This window comes from Oxyura jamaicensis, chromosome 2, assembly GCF_011077185.1.
Source record: "Oxyura jamaicensis isolate SHBP4307 breed ruddy duck chromosome 2, BPBGC_Ojam_1.0, whole genome shotgun sequence".
NCBI classification, from domain to species: Eukaryota; Metazoa; Chordata; class Aves; order Anseriformes; family Anatidae; genus Oxyura; species Oxyura jamaicensis.
Genome location: NC_048894.1, coordinates 109,445,042 through 109,461,103, shown reverse-complemented (window position 1 = coordinate 109,461,103; position 16,062 = coordinate 109,445,042). Strand labels below are relative to the sequence as shown.

The 16,062-nt window shown below is 38.6% G+C and overlaps 1 protein-coding gene across 14 annotated transcripts in view; it reads left to right on the top strand.

Annotated features, from left to right (window-relative positions):
- The window catches only part of PIEZO2 (piezo type mechanosensitive ion channel component 2), a 457,465-nt gene that overhangs the window by 344,525 nt on the left and 96,878 nt on the right, over positions 1-16,062 (top strand). For all 14 annotated transcript variants that reach the window (XM_035318200.1, XM_035318189.1, XM_035318191.1 and 11 more), the window contains one exon: positions 7,184-7,346. In XM_035318200.1, coding sequence (XP_035174091.1) covers positions 7,184-7,346 — 163 coding nt within the window. The remainder of the gene's footprint in view (positions 1-7,183; positions 7,347-16,062) is intronic.

Below are 16,062 nucleotides of genomic sequence, written 5' to 3'. Positions count from 1 at the left end.
CTCTTCTGTTCTCCTCTCCTCTCCTCTCCTCTCCTCTCCTCTCCTCTCCCTTTTCTTCTTCCCTTTCCCCTTCTTTTCTCCTTCTTCTTCTCTTCTTCATCTCTAGTTTTCTTCTCTTGGTTGGCCATTTTTAGCATCTCCATTTTAGAGCTCAGTAAATCAAATGGCAATTCATCTTTATAGTCCATCCTCCTACCCTAGCCCCAGTCAGTACTCCCTTTTCCTTTTGTGAGGAGAGTGCAGTAAGTATGCAATAACAGATAGCCAGGTGATATAAAGTTTCAGACAGTTCATAAAACCCAACAGAAATTCTACAGCATAAGTTCTACAAAGATGGATTTCCCAAATCCAGACCAGCACAGCAGAAGTCTCTGATGCCATTGCTGTGAATAACAACCCAGTACTGGCTACAGCAAAAATTCCTGTAATCATAAATACTAAATCAGGAAATACAGCTCCTGAAGTGGCTTTGTGCAGACATTTTCTTCAAACTGTAATCTTCATTGCCCTGTTCTGGATTTAATTTCCAGCCTGCTACCATGTCAAATAGAGTTGCAGACTTGCATCATTGTTTTATTTTATTAGTCTATGGTAAATCTTTTCCTGAAACAGGAAGCAAGTCCTGTGAAGTAATCTTTCCTGCTTAAATCAGTCAGTATTTGTAATGTACATCCAGTTTATTGTGGATAAAGAGCAAATGTTACTATGTTGAACACAGTAACAGGAATATTTGGATGAAGAAAGCTTGAAATAGGCATGAATATGTCTTGAAAATTATAAACTATCATCTGTAATTTTATAATTTTCAACAAAATTCTGTGTGTTAGTGTTCTTAGCACGATATTAATAACATACTTTTTTTCTGTTCCCAAATTCCATCTTGATTTTATATTATGATACAAGTTAAAGCTTATATTGCAGTATGCATAACTCATGGTGCAGTATACCTATGCCTAGTAGCAGCTCTGCATGAGAGAGTTTAGAAAAGGATTTCCATTCAGATCTATTCTATTCTTTTCAGGTCTCTGTACCTTTCTCTTCCCTATTGACAAAGCAACTGTGGAGGTGAGATCATAACTTGCTTGTATTCTCAATGTTGTAACTTCCCACTAAAATCAGTGGTGCAGTGCTGCTAAAATGTTAGGTCTTGAATTTCCAAATCAATGCCACCCAAAAAACAAACAAACAAACAAACAAACAAAAAAACAGGCAGCCAACCCACTAAAACTACATTACATTTAGCAACCTTAAAGAAATTTTCATGGTTGTCTTTAAAAAGAGCATTACAACACTTTATACTTGTGCCTAAATCATTCAGATAGTTTCTACTTTAATGGATATATTTACTTGCTAATTAAAACAAATACACAATTCTCAATAAAAATGCACATTGTAATTGCTTCCTTTGACAAAAGATAGCGGAATCACATTTGGTCCAGGATTTCAGACATCCTGCCTTTGCCTCCAACGGAAACAGTAGTTTCTGGCATCTAACAGATGATGACCTATTGCATGCAATAGCTGTCCAGATTTCCTTTCTTCCTTTTTCCCTCCCATGTCAACTGGTTTCACTCTTTTTTTTTTTTTTTTTGGCCCTATCACCTTGAAAAAAGAATGTTTAAGAATGTGAATGAAAAGTTGAGTGTATTAGGAGAACTCTTGGTTTGTTTCTTCCTTATCTCCAGTCTTTTAGTTTTTAGGATATAAGAAAATCCTGTTTCCTTTCCTTAATTTTCATGAACAGGGAGCATTTAAAGCTTTGTCATGATATTAACATATGCAGTTAATTTATTGACATAGCCTTGTGTTTCTGACCAGAATGATTTGTAATAGGTGGTGTTTAGGAAAATGCTTGACAAATCTGAATACAGGTTTATGCTTTTTTATGTTTGCAATGAAGGCAATTAACTGAGAGCAAAATCAACCAATTTCTGTCAACATACATCAAGCCCAGCTAGAATATATGAGAACTAAAAACAAAGCAATGTACAGAGACATGAGCACTTGCAATTACTCCAGAGAGGTTCAGCACACTCTGGTGAAACTGAGAATCTACTGCCCTCTCAGACCCTTCAGAGGAAGCATAATCAACAGGACATGATGAGACATTTTCCTGCCACTGTGAATTGCTTGTCTTCTTTGACTGAAAGCTCTGAATGATTTTTTTTTATGTGCGTTTTGCACTTTGTCATGGGTTAGTTTGGGCTCATGAGAAAAGCTGTTGTATGTCTTTTGCTTCCGCTTAGTGAGTCAGAGGAGAGTCTGTAAAACACTGTAAGTTATTACCTTTGAGGCTTTCTGCAGAGGACATGAATGTTTTTGTTATGTTGATGTATTTTTATGCATATTCATAAGTATTGTATGTAAGGCAGTTGCTTCTGTCACTAAAGTGGCATTATTTATGTAATTTTTGTTCCCAGTCCTTAAGAGAAACAGCTGCCAAACTCAGTCAGAATTTCACTACAGTCTCATCCAAAGGTCCTTCATACAAGTTAAAGAAATCACTAAGATAGTACATTCATTCATTTCATTCAAATTATATTTTCTGAATCTCCAGACAATTGATGTGGACATTGGTAGCCATGTATTTAGGAGTTCTTTGCCTCCAAAGACTGTCACATGGTGGGATTCTGTTCTTCTCTCTCCACCTCCATCTTCATCACATCCTCCTACCAGCGAGCCATTTTCAGAAAATTCAGAGGAACTTAGTGTCAATTTTATAGAACTGGTGAACATGCTGGGAAGACAAAATAGAGGGAAGGTTACAGGTGTATTGGTACATCAAGATTTTGCACTGACCAGTTCAGAAACTGCAGGTCTAATATTGAAGCAATAAAATATCTTTCAACTATTCCCTATTTGACATTAAACTGTCCAAAGAAGCCCAAATGTATTTAGATAAACGTGTAAATATGGGCTTCTACTCTGATATCTGGGTGGTGTCCAAGTATAACACCTAGGCCATGCAAACAAATGAAAGTGGTGCAGCGTGATGGAGGTGGTCTATAGATGTTCTGCCTTGTTGGATGAGGTTGCTGTAAACTGGGAAGCTCAGAGAAGATACAGGAAAATGACTTCTGGTCTTCTGTCTAGAGAAAAGTAGTGTGAAAATTACTATGTAAAGTAGTACACAGAATTGTAGGAAGATGTGGCACCTGGAAAACTCATCTAGACAAAACTATTATAGAAACTAAACGCTATAGGAAATAGTATGGCAATAAAAGATTTGGTATCACTTGAAATTGAGATTGGATGCCTTTCTTAACTATAAACTTTAATCCAACCACAAGTTACTTGTTCAATACAAGAATTATGGTGTGTCCTATGTTATTCAGGAAGTCAGAATTATTACTTCCCATCCTGGCCTTGGAAATCACAAGACAAATCCTGGTCTGAAGTCATCTCCTAAAATATCAGTTCATCCAGGATCCAAACTGGCAGATATATTTTTACAAAGAAAAAAGGTTCCAGCCCATTTTTATGGATGGCAAAATTCATAGACTGAACAGATATGTAACTATTCTGTTTGATAATTCTGTATATGAGAAATTAATTTATTTGGTTAATATAATCATATATGTTCATACTTTATACCACAACTTACTATTATTCTCAATTATTTTTCTATATTAATGTAATACTAAACTAATGCATGGTGGAGACTTTTTTAGCAATCTGCATAATAGAGTGATAAAATGTGGTACTTTGACAGCCCCTTAGGTTAACACTATGAGTATAAAAGGATTTTTGCTTCTGTTTTCAAATAAAATTGAAATTGCTCTTCTAATTTTTGTTAGATATCAGAAGTTGTTTGGTGTTGTCTTTTTGTGTGTGTGTGGTGATTGTTTTTTGTTTGTTGGTTGGTTGGTTGTTTTTTTTTGTATATTTGTTTTGGTTTTTATGGTCATAGCTTACAGCTTTGTCAGAAAGTCACAGAAGATGAAAGTGCACCTGCCGGAAGAGTGATTCACAGATTCAACAGGAAGCTTTGCTGGGAAAACGAGTGAATGGAGTAGGAATTGGATAGATAGATATCACCCTGTTAAGAACTGCTTTTCACTGTGATATTTCAGAGCACGCCTCAGTCAGATATTCTAGTTCCTTTTGGCTCTTTATATAGTTTCTAAAAATTTCCTGTGATTTCTGCTATATGTTTTTAAATAGAATGCGTTTTTCAGAATACTGATGAGGACTTTGAAAAACACAATTTTTGCTTCTTTGCAAGAATAGAAAAGTGAATGTATTGCATCTAACAAACTTCCACTTGTTCATGAAGTTAAATTCAGACTGTTGAAAGGTAAACAATTTCCAGTAGTAGACGGTCTTCATGTATTGGTTTTATTTGTCCTCTGTATCCAGACATTTTTGTCTCACCTAAGACTCATTATGGGTTTTCTAATGGCATACATATATGTTGGCTAAGACAAAGTCACACTAAGATCAGAGCTGGAGGCAAATATAGCTGATCCTGATTACTACTGTTCATAATGACACCTTTGTGGAATGAAGTGTGCAGAACTGAGAAATGCCCTAATATATTTCACCTGCTGTAAATGCTTACAAGTTTTACAGCAGTTATTCCTGTGTATTTAAAAGCTTTAAATAAGAGAAGATGACTCTATGTCTTTGACAAACTTTCTGCACCAGCAAGTCTCACTGACAATAATGGTCAAGCATAAATATTGAATGAGTAGCAACTTGTAGCCTTTTTGAAGGCCTGTAGACAGAATGAGCACTCCCAAGACATCAGAGTGTTTTGAATGTGGTTCATGGGAAATGTGTTGAGTACCTTTGTGACTAACAATTCTCAAAAATTCAGAAGACCTCAGAAATGAGCAGTAGTTCTTCTAGGTTCATGAATTATGAGATAAATAAATATACTGTGGATGAGATCACAGCTAAGAGGGAAGAGATATGTTATAACTTGTTAGTATATGGTGAATGCAGGACAAGATGAGAGCAGAATTAAGTCCCATAGTAGAAAGTGTGGATAATTTGAAACAGATGAAACTAAGACAATGATGATTTAACTGACACGTAATAAGTTTTCCTAACTGGTAAGATCATGTGGAATGCTTCTTCAGTGGAGATGAAAGGAAAACACAAGTTTTTGAGACTTTATATTTATAGTACATTATACAGAAGAATGGAATATGTAATAATAAGATCAGGTCTGCCTGGCAGAAGGGTTGAGAAACTGTTTTAACCCTGATTTCTGTAGGAAATACTCAGCACTCACTGTCAATGGAAAGACTTCTCACTTCAGTAAGAATTGAATTGCACTCTGACTCTGAGACATTTATGAAACAGAAGTAGGGTAATTCATACTGTGCTTTCACAGAAAATATTAAAATGAAACAAAGATGAAGGAATGCATTATGACATAGAGGTAGAAGATGAAACTAATAAGGAGCTCAACAATCCTGATCACTGATGGGGAAAAATTTCAAGTCAGATGGCAGAGATGAAAGTAGACAAAACAAGATGTTCCCCTGTGCTGATAGAAATATGAACAGAATACAGTCCAGCATGTATTTTGGTCAGATGGAGCCAAACTGTAACACTGGCTCTGAATTTGCTTGGATGCTACAGAATTTTGAATCTGGGTCAACTCCAACAACAGGTCTGTCAGCTCCTCGAAGTTACAACATTTTATTTTGTATGCAGAATCTTTTTTTTTATTATTTTTTTTCCAACCTTGGATCCACCCAAAAGCTCTGAAAATTACTCAGAGCCTTTGGCTCATGTTGGCAATCAGAGTGAGAAGTGAGTTCTGATAAATTTTTTAATAAAAAAACTATAGAGTACTAGTTCTGGCAGTTAATGGTATTATACCCAAGCCACTAATCCCCAGTGAATGAACAGGCATAACCTCTTCTTTTTCACTTGATTTTCACTTTATAGCATTAAAAAGGCAGATTTCAGGCAGTACATCTCTTGTTGAATATCATACTAATTGTTTGTATTCATTTACCCTGTTGTGTTGGAAGTAAAAGAAGAAGTAATCTTTTAGACATATACTATTAATGATTAAATCCCCTAGCATTAAACAAGCAAACAAACAAATGATAAAAAATATATTTTAATGTATTTGTTTTATTCTTTCAGAATTACCATAGTTTGGGGTTTTTGTTCCTTCAAGAAATTATTCTCCTTAACCTTAGATGAAATCTATTTCTTCTAAAAATCAAAAACTCTCATACACATTGTAGAAGAAGCTTGTCAATAAAACATACAAACAACAAAAAAACCCTGATATAATGAATTTATATGTGCTATGGTGATGTTATGAACTAGCTCTGGAACTCTGCAAAATATTTTAGACTAAAAAAAAACAACAGATTAATGATGACTTCCTACTGGTTTTGTTTCAGGTATAAAGCATCTATTATATTGTCTTAAATTAAAAATGTTGTGGTTTGTTTGTTGTTGTTGGTTTTTTGTTGTTGTTTTTTAATTTTTAAGTGCTTTTCTTTTTTTCTGGCATAAGTTTCTTGTTGAAATCCCAGTTTTTCAAGAAATTGTCAAACATATAATTAATTCTGCAACTACATTAATACTAATTATGGAATAAATTTTTCATCTTTTTTTTTTTTTTCTCAATGATATGATCATTCAGAGCAATTGCTTTGCCAAATGTTTTCCATTGTTCACAAAAGCCATTAATTCAGTGGAGCTCTGTATGTCTATAAGTTTTTTTTATATGATTAGACAGCAATTATTAATAGTTTTATCTTTTTTCTTTTTTAATTTTCAGTAAGCTGTTCAATGTGCTAAGGAGATGTGCTTTACACTTCCGTCCTGGCAGAGTGTGTGGAATGGTGTTGTATATCAGTTTACTAAATCACTTTGAAATGCCACGTTACTGTGATTTGCCAAATGGCCATGCATCTAGATTCTCTCTCCACCTTTTCTGTACCTCTGAGCCAAAAGGGCTCAGGTCATTTAAAGTTTTTACATTGGACATGATAGGTGCAATATTATACTCCCACATTTTATGTTGAAAACTAAGTGCAAAAGACCATTCTTTTTCACTAAATATTGTGGAATGAAAATATCCACTGCATTTTAGATAAGATCTAAACAGGACAATGAGTATTATAAGTACACAAAAATATTCTTAAGCGATATAAGTTTTGATGTTTATTCTCTAACTTTGTTTTATATATATATATATCCACAGGTTGTTTGGTGTCACTTCTCTTACTCAGACAAACTGCTCAAGCACTTGGATGATCATCAAGAATCAAGAGTTGCATTGGTATCACCACGCTAATCCAATCTTACTGCTGGTGATGTACTACACCCTCGCAACTCTAATCCGCCTTTGGCTTCAAGAGCCCATTGTAAGTGTGATTTCCTTCTCTCTTCAGTGCTAATGACTGTGAGACTGGCCAGTGCACATAATTCCTCACAGAAAAGCAAACATTCAAGAAAATTCAGGGAAAGAGACAAGTGCAAGCTGGCACCTTGAGTTCAGGCTTTTTGATAGATGTTTTCAAGAGTCTGATTGAAGCTTTTACATGGATATTCTTCTTAAATAATGAATGCAATGGCAGATTATTAACGCTTACTCTGATTTAGAAAGCCAGTATCAATACAGTGCCATGTAGGCTATCGAAGGGAAGGCTAACACCCAGGGCTTTTTGTCTAGCAGGACAGCAGTGGGATACAAGCTGGCACAGGATACCATTGAGACAAGACAGAGATTTGAAATTTTATCGCAGACAGAGAAAAAAAATCTGAAAACCTTTGCTTCTGAATCTGTGACCTTGAATGAAAATCCCCACTTATGTTAAAAAGCAAGAGAAAAATGAGACAAAAAGTAGATTTTTACCTCTTCCTGTTTCAGGGAAAGAGGGAATATAAACCCAAATGTACCTTAAAAGCTTAGAAACTGGAAGTATGAAGAGGATGATCTAAGCATTGGTTATTTTAATCCTTTGAGGTTTGACATGAGTTCCAGAGTTTAGGTTTAGCTGTGCTGTAAACCACAAAGGAAATATTAATGACTGCACTGTGAATTAATGGAGTTTGTAGTAACAAGGTTTTGTTATTTTAAGGGTGTTTCTTCATATAATGGATAATGTAACAGTTTGATGTTTAAAAAGGCACACAAAATACATCACCTCTGAATTTAGATGCCCAATATTTGGGTTTTACATATGTTGAACTTTGTAATTAAAGGTGAATGATGCCAGAACTGTAAGCTTGAGTTATTAAAAAATCATGCCTTGAGTTTCCAGAAATCTTAAGAGTAGCTTTTTTGAAGTCACAAGGTTTTTTAAAGATTGGGATCCAGTGCCCTCTGGCATTGGGTTGTTTAATGTTTTATTTTTCCACAGCTGCAGCAGCTGTGCTTTTTTTTCTTTCTTTTTCTTTTTTTTTTTTTTCCTTAAAAGAAAACTGAGATTTCCAGATAATAATATGATTTTAGCACTGAAGCTGTAACTAATACTTCATGTCTCACAAACTTCATAGGAAAACCATGAGAACTATTCACAGAGTAGTAACCACAAGTGAAATGCAGTTAGTGGGAGCTGTGTGATCTCAGCATCTCTGGGAATTCATTTCCAGAACCTGGGTTCCTTTCATCCACCTTTCACCATCTTAAAGTTTGGTGATAGGTCTAAGTTGACTACTATGCTTTTCCTGTGAAGAGAAATGGGCCTGTCTGTCTCAAGACAATATGAATCCTGGAAGTTCCTTTGTGGACCAAAGAGGAACTCTAGTGGACTTGCCTGCACTTCTTTCTTGTAGACTACTCATGTGTACTTGCCTGCACTTCTTTCTTGTAGACTACTCGTGTGCACTAAAATGTATATTCACATAAGACACTAAAATCAGTCTCTGAGAATTGGAAACAAGTAGAATTAGAGGTGTTTTCCAAGGAATTAGGTTAGAGTGAGTAAATATTACAACAGATTAATTGAAGAACAGAAGACGTCTCTTAAACACAAGGCTACTTGAAAGGCAATACAAAGTATTGCCACCCCCATGGGAACTTCTTATGTCAAGGGAACGATGCTTCCCTCTGAAGAGAAATGGATACTTGAAAAGGAGAGCATTGTAAATAAAATAATACCCATAAATTGATGCTTATTTTTGAGGCAGGTAATATAGTGCTACAAATTCATATCATTAAAAAGAAATGCTGGTATTTTCAATATTTACCATTTTTACAAACTTCTTCTTATGCCTTTTATCGTCCATATGCATTTTGTTTTTCCTTAACCCAAGCCGTAGATCCAGCATTCATCTTTCTCTTATTAGGTTTCTTCTGGTAGACTCTATTGTCTATTATTTAAATCCAGAAATAATTTTATTTCAGGTTTCATTGAAACAATTTTTGGCTTGTGAATTTCTGGTGCACTTGATTCATTATAGACTAAAGATATAACCTGCCTTTGCAATTGCCAGTGATTTCAAAGTTACTCTCTATTTAGGACCTCACCACTAACTTGCCTGTAGAAGGATAGATCGCAATGACAATATCCTGTGTGTTGTTTAATGTAAGGTAGTTGTTCTCAGAATATTTCTGTTAAAGTATACTAAAAGGTCTCACTTTAGAAGTTTTTGTTCAAAAGAGTCTTTAGAACAAAACCTGTGTTGAACAAATCCTGTGTGATAGATTATGCATAGAGGAATATTTATTCAGTCTAAAAAGATGTACATAAGATAAATGTAATACTGGAGAAGCAAATTCTGAAAACAGAATTTAAGACATGTAGATCTGGCATTTATTCCATCTGGTGTAAATTGCATCTTGAGGTCCTCCTGCAGATATAATTCCTGCTGAATTTTAGTAGAAGTGCTCTCTGAGACAGATACTCTTGAGATTGACTCTGAGTCCCACAGCTGGTCAACAATTTTACAAGAACAATGCCCACTTCAAATCTTGAGTTTCAACCTGAAAGCTTTATGTATGTGCACCACAGTCTGTCAAAGTACAGTATGTATGAGATTTCAAACAGAGTATGGTTGGTCTGTGTGGGATTCTGTATAGACCTTACTCCTGCAAAACACTTTTGGAGGTCAGTGGAAGTTTTGCTTTTCTTATGCCTGCTATTTTGGATCCTGATTTGTTCTAAGATTGAGTCTTGTGAAATCCTACCTCTGCAAATTAGAGGAGGCAATCTGCCTCTGGAGATTTTACTTCATAGTTGTAACTAATAGGACTGAATATATGAATAGGTCCCATTCATACTGTCTGTTGAGTGGTAAAGAATAGTACAGAACTCAACAGAGTTACAGCAATTTAATTTATGGTTTTGCTCTTTAAAATTTTTTTAAGATCGTTTGAATTAAGAGGAGTTTGAGAGTTGGTCAGGTAGGGGAAGAACTGGAAGAATTAGTCAAAGGACTCCTGCAAGTTGTAATCATATGAATGACTACTTCTGTGTTTTCTTATTTTTTTTCCTCTTCTGAGAAAGATAAAAGAAAACAGCCCACTGACCCTTATAGTCTCTTAGGCTACAAATGTGTTACTGAAATCACTGTCTACATCTTAGGTCTTCTGGTACTTTTTTGGTCATCCTGGTGTCAAATTAAATGCTGTTGATAAACAGTTCTTTATGGTGTGCAGTTATGTTAAAGTTTTAAATGGCACTGAGAAGTATTTTAAGCACAGATCGGATTATTTCATGTTACATTTTGGCTAGGAATGCCCTTTTGCAATCAAATGTAAATATACAATCATATCTGAAATGTGCTGCCATTGTGTCTCAGAAGTAAAACTAAATTAATAACCATTGTTTATCCAAGTGAAGATTTAAAAAATAAGGCCTTAGTGTTAGGATTGCAATGGAGAGTTTCAAAAACAGCTAGTACGTTTGGATGTCCTGTTCCCATGGGTAACTTTGCAGACCTCTGACCAGCATCCTGATTTATTCTTATTCTAATGCATCATCTGACTTTGCACAAGCAATGAGAACCCTTACCAACAGCTAGTTCCCATAAAGCTTAATTTGAGGTCCTGCCTTTGAGACACAAACTGCAGCTGAAAACTAGCTTTTATACCACAATGTGTTGGCAGTATACCACTGTGTTGGCAGTAGACAGGATTTAAGTAAAACAAGTAAGAGAGCAGGTGGGTAGTCCTGTTGAAAACTAAAGACTGATTTTGTGAAGTTTCATTTGAAACAGAAATAAAAGTGTCTGCTGAGTAGAAAGTACAAAATAGGCATGAGGAAAAGCCCTCAGTCGTTACAAACCATTTGTTCAGGTTGAAATAAAATGTGACAATTAGTTGTCTTGGCTGGTTATTTTGTAGTTAATAACAGGGCAAGTTCAAAATAACACTATTAAAGTTAGTGTGTACTCTGTATTTTGGCTGAAGCTCAGCAGAGCTCCTGAACCTTCACTTAAGTCCTATTAAAGTCAGTAAGATCTTGCCTTGTGTTCTAGGTTATGCAAGCACTGGTGTACTTTGCTCAGTAGGGGTGGTTTTATGAAGCTGAATAGGGGTGATTTTATGCAGCATGGCTTTACAGCTGTATGGTTGAGAATTTGGCACAATACATTAAACAACTATACTGGTAGAGGTTGCAAAGAGAGAAAGTAGAATATGGCAATTCTTTGAATTCCCATTCTTTGAATCAAGTCTGCATATTTGATATTACAGCAATTTTCCCCACAAGAAAATAGGTTCTTTAAAGCAGTGCTTAAAGCATCGGTAGTCTACCTTTCAATCCTTACCATTCCTACTAATTTTGAAAAAAACATCTAGGCATTAATGGACAGCAGAGTGAAATGGCTGGTATTCAATAATACTCATTCTATGGGCTTGCATACCTTCTTCTGAGGTTCTGAATGCTTATTATTTCCATCAGAGCCAAAAACCTAAAGAACACAAAGTCTTGGAATGAGACAAGAGACCAGAAAACTAAGGAAGTAAACAGGTCAAATATTAATGAACTAAAAAGTCAGATTGAAGTCTAAGGTTCTAAATTAGAAACCAGGCAAAGGCAGAAAGCCGAGTGGCTTCATTAGTGGCAGCTTCTCCCTGATGGTATCCTGGGGACCAGTGAGTCCTGCTGAGCAACACCATGATGGAGATGCTCACAGTTTTCACATTCAGAGCGCTGCCTCTAGAGCACCCCCTTTCTCCCTTTAACACTACATGTTTGAGCTTCATCCTCTTACTAGTATGAACAGCAAGATGATCCTGCTACTTGGTGAAGGCTCAGCTGTGAAGTTCAGGATTGCAAGGAGAAGAGGGACAGTGCAAGAGGAGATCTGTAAGAGCCTGAAGAGGAACTGTAACCTAGCACAGTTTTTGTACACTCACCCATGTCTCCTGCTTGATGCTGAAACACATCCATGTTCACTCTCTTTGAGAGGTCCCATACTCCTGCTGGGCCATGGAGTTAACATGGAACTAGATCTGGGCAAAGTATTGTAGGTATGGCCTGACACTTGCCAGGTAGATTGGAGTAAGCAACCTAGGACATGGCCTTCATTGCTGCTGTCATTCACTGCTGGCTTATGTTCAGCTTGCTGTGGACTAGAACCCCCTGGACCTATTCCCCTGGGCTGCTCCCCACCAAGTCTGTTCACAGCCTTTACTACTGCATGGGATTATTTTGTCCCAGATGCAGGACTTTATGTTTATCTTTGTTAAGCGTTTTTGGTTGGGACATTCTTTTAGCCTGTCTGTATGGTGGCCCATCTGCCTCACAGAATCACAGGGTAGGGGTTGGAAGGGACCTCGAAAGATCATCGGGTCCAACCCTCCTGCAAAGCGGGTTCCTCAGAGCAGGCTGCCCAGGTAGGCGTCCAGGTGGGCCTTGAATATCTCCAGAGAAGGAGACTCCACAACCTCTCTAGGCAGCCTGTTCCAGTGCTCCATCACCTTCACCATGAAGTTCTTTCACATGTCGGTGTGGAACTTCCTGTGTACTATCTTGCGGCCATTGCCCCTTGTCCTATCCCCACAAACCACTGAGAAGAGGTTAGCTACATCCTTCTGTCTCCCACCCCTCAGATATTTATAGACATTGATAAGATCCCCTTTCAGTCTTCTTTTCTCCAGGCTGAACAGACCCAGGTCTCTCAGCCTGTACTCATAGGAAAGATGCTCCAGGCCCCGTATCATCTTTGTGGCCCTCCACTGCACTGTTTCCAGGAGATCCCTGTCTTTTTTGTACCAGGGAGCCCAGAACTGGACACAGTACTCCAGATGAGGCCTGACCAGGGCAGAGTAGAGGGGGAGGATCACCTCCCTTGACCTTCTGGCCATGCACCTTTTAATGCACGCCAGGATCCCATTGGCCTTCTTGGCCACCAGGGCACACTGCTGGCTCATGGTCAACCTGTCGTCTACCAGGACCCCCAGGTCCTTCTCCGCAGAGCTCCTCTCCAGCAGGTCATCCCCCAGCCTGTACAGATACTTCCAGTTGTTCCTTCCCGGTTGAAGAACTCTATACTTGCTCTTATTAAACCGCATCTGGTTTCTTCCTGCCCATCTCTCCAGCTGGTCCAGGTCTCACTGAATGGCAGCACAGCCTTCTGGTGCGTCAGCCACTCCTCCCAGCTTTCTTTTCATTTCTTTTCTTTCTTTTCATCAGCGTACTTGCTGAGGGCAGACACTATTCCCTCATCAAGGTCATCGATGAAGATGTTGAACAAGACTGGACCCAGCACCGACCCCTGGGGAACACCACTAGTCACAGGCCTCCAGCCAGACTCTGCTCCGCCGATCACCACCTTCTGAACTTGGCCAGTCATCCAGGTCTCAACCCACCTCACTGTCCAGTCATCTATCCCACACTTTCTCAGCTTTGCTAGCAGGATGTCATGGGAGACAGTATCAAAAGCCTTGCTAAAGTCAAGGTAGATGACATCCACCGCTCTCCCCCCATCTACCCAGCTGGTAATGCCATCATAGAAGGCAATGAGGTTGGTCGAACATAACTTCCCCTTGGTGAATCCATGCTGACTACTCCTCATAACATTCTTCTCTTCCAATTGCTTGGAGATGGCATCCACAACAAGCTGCTCCAACACCTTTCCAGGGACAAAGGTGAGACTGACTGGCCTGTAGTTTCCTGGATCCTTCTTCCTGCCCTTCTTGAAGACCAGAGTGACATTGGCTATCCTTCAGTCTTCAGGCACCTCACCCGTTCTCCAGGACCTTTCAAAGATGATAGAAAGCGGCTCAGTGACCACGTCTGCCAGCTCCCTTAGCACACGCAGATGCATCCCATCGGGACCAATGGATTTGTGTGCTCTGAGCCCACTCAGGTGCTCCCAAACCACTCTCATATCTACCAGGGGAGAGCCCTTCATTTCCCAGACCCTTTGTCCTCTTGCCAGGGGCGAGGAGTCCCGGGGGAGTGTCCTTGAAGCAAAGACTGAAGCAAAGAAAGCATTCAGTGTCTCCACTTTCTTGGCATCTTCCGTGACCAGGACTTCCCCCTCGTTCAGCAAGGGACCCACATTATCCCTAGTCTTCCTTTTTCTGTTTACATACTTGAAAAAAACCTTCTTATTATCCTTTATCTCTTTAGCAAGCCTCATCTCTAGGTGGGCTTTAGCCTTCCTCGTTGCGTCCCTGCAGGCCCTGAAAACACATCTATACTCCTCCCAAGAGGACAGGCCCTTTTTCCGTGTTTCATAGACCTTCCTCTTCCTTTTGATCTTATCGATGAGCTCCTTGCTCAACCATGCAGGTTTCCTGCCCCCCTTCCCTGATTTCCTATCCTTCGGGATGCACCAATCCTGAGCATGGAAGAAGTGCTGTTTAAATGTAGCCCAGCTCTCACAAGCACCCTTGCCCTCAAGCAACCTAGCCCATGAGATACTCCCAAGCAGGTCCCAGAAGAGGTCAAAGTTGGCTCTTCGAAAGTCCAGGGTAGCAATCCTGCTTTTAGCCTTACTTCCTCTGCCTAGTTCCATCTGGAACTCCACCATCTCATGGTTGCTGCATCCCAAGCTGCCCCCAACCTTCACATCCCTAACAAGGCCATCCCTGTTGGTAAGAACAAGGTCCAGGAGCACCCCCCGCCTCATCAGCTCCTCCACCACCTGTGTCAGAAAATTGTCTTCAACGCATTGTAGGAACTGTTTGGACTGCACGTGCCTGGCCGAGTTGCTTACCCAGCAGATGTCTCGGTAATTGAAGTCCAGTGCCTCACCCCTCTGTTCAGTGTCATAAATTTTGCATGGGTGCATTCAACCCCATGATCATCCAGATAGTTTTGAAGATAGCATATAGTACCAGACCTAACATCAGTCCCCGAGGAACTGAACTTATGATTGACTACTGTTTCGGTTTTTAACTGTTAATCACCCCACTTCAAGCATGACAGTCTAGCCAGTTCTCTACCTGTTCTCTACACATCTTGTGGTCCACCTGTCCAGTCAGTCTCTTTCCACCTTGTCAGCAAGGATGTTGTGGTACACTGTGTTAGACAACTTGATAACAACAAGGTTGTTGGCATCAGCTGCTATCCCTTCATCCACTGAGTAAGTTGTTTCAGCTTAAAAAACAATCAGGTTGGTCAAGCATGCTTTACTCATGGTAAATCCATGTTGGCTTTTTCCAGTCATCTTTTTGTCCTTCATGTGAGGATGAGTGCACACACAAGTATTTGTAGTTCAACACAGAAGAAAGACTAGACAGACCTTAATGGATGACCAGCACTGACTACATTGTTATGTATTGAGGCATGGATTTGTATGTAAGGTTAGATTTTAAATATCATTATTTACGCTGATAGGGTTTTGATCTTTTCAATTCTTCAGCTGTTTAATGAAGCAGATTTGTCTTTTCATATATATATGCAGTTGGGAAGATTTAATTTTCTTTCAATATGCTGCTCTGAAAATCAAACATCTGTATGTCTATGGTATGACTGTATACTAAAGTAAGAAGTGGAAGCTAGTGTAATTCTGGTGTTGGCATCCTGGCATTGATGGACTAGTAGTTATAGAAAAGCCCCATCATCATTTCTGAAAATGCCATCTCAGTCAGTCATCTATCAGATAGAGTGCTTTAAACACTAAAAGGTATTTCAAAGACATATTTTGGAGAGGGAGCATCAATTAGGGGAAAATTTA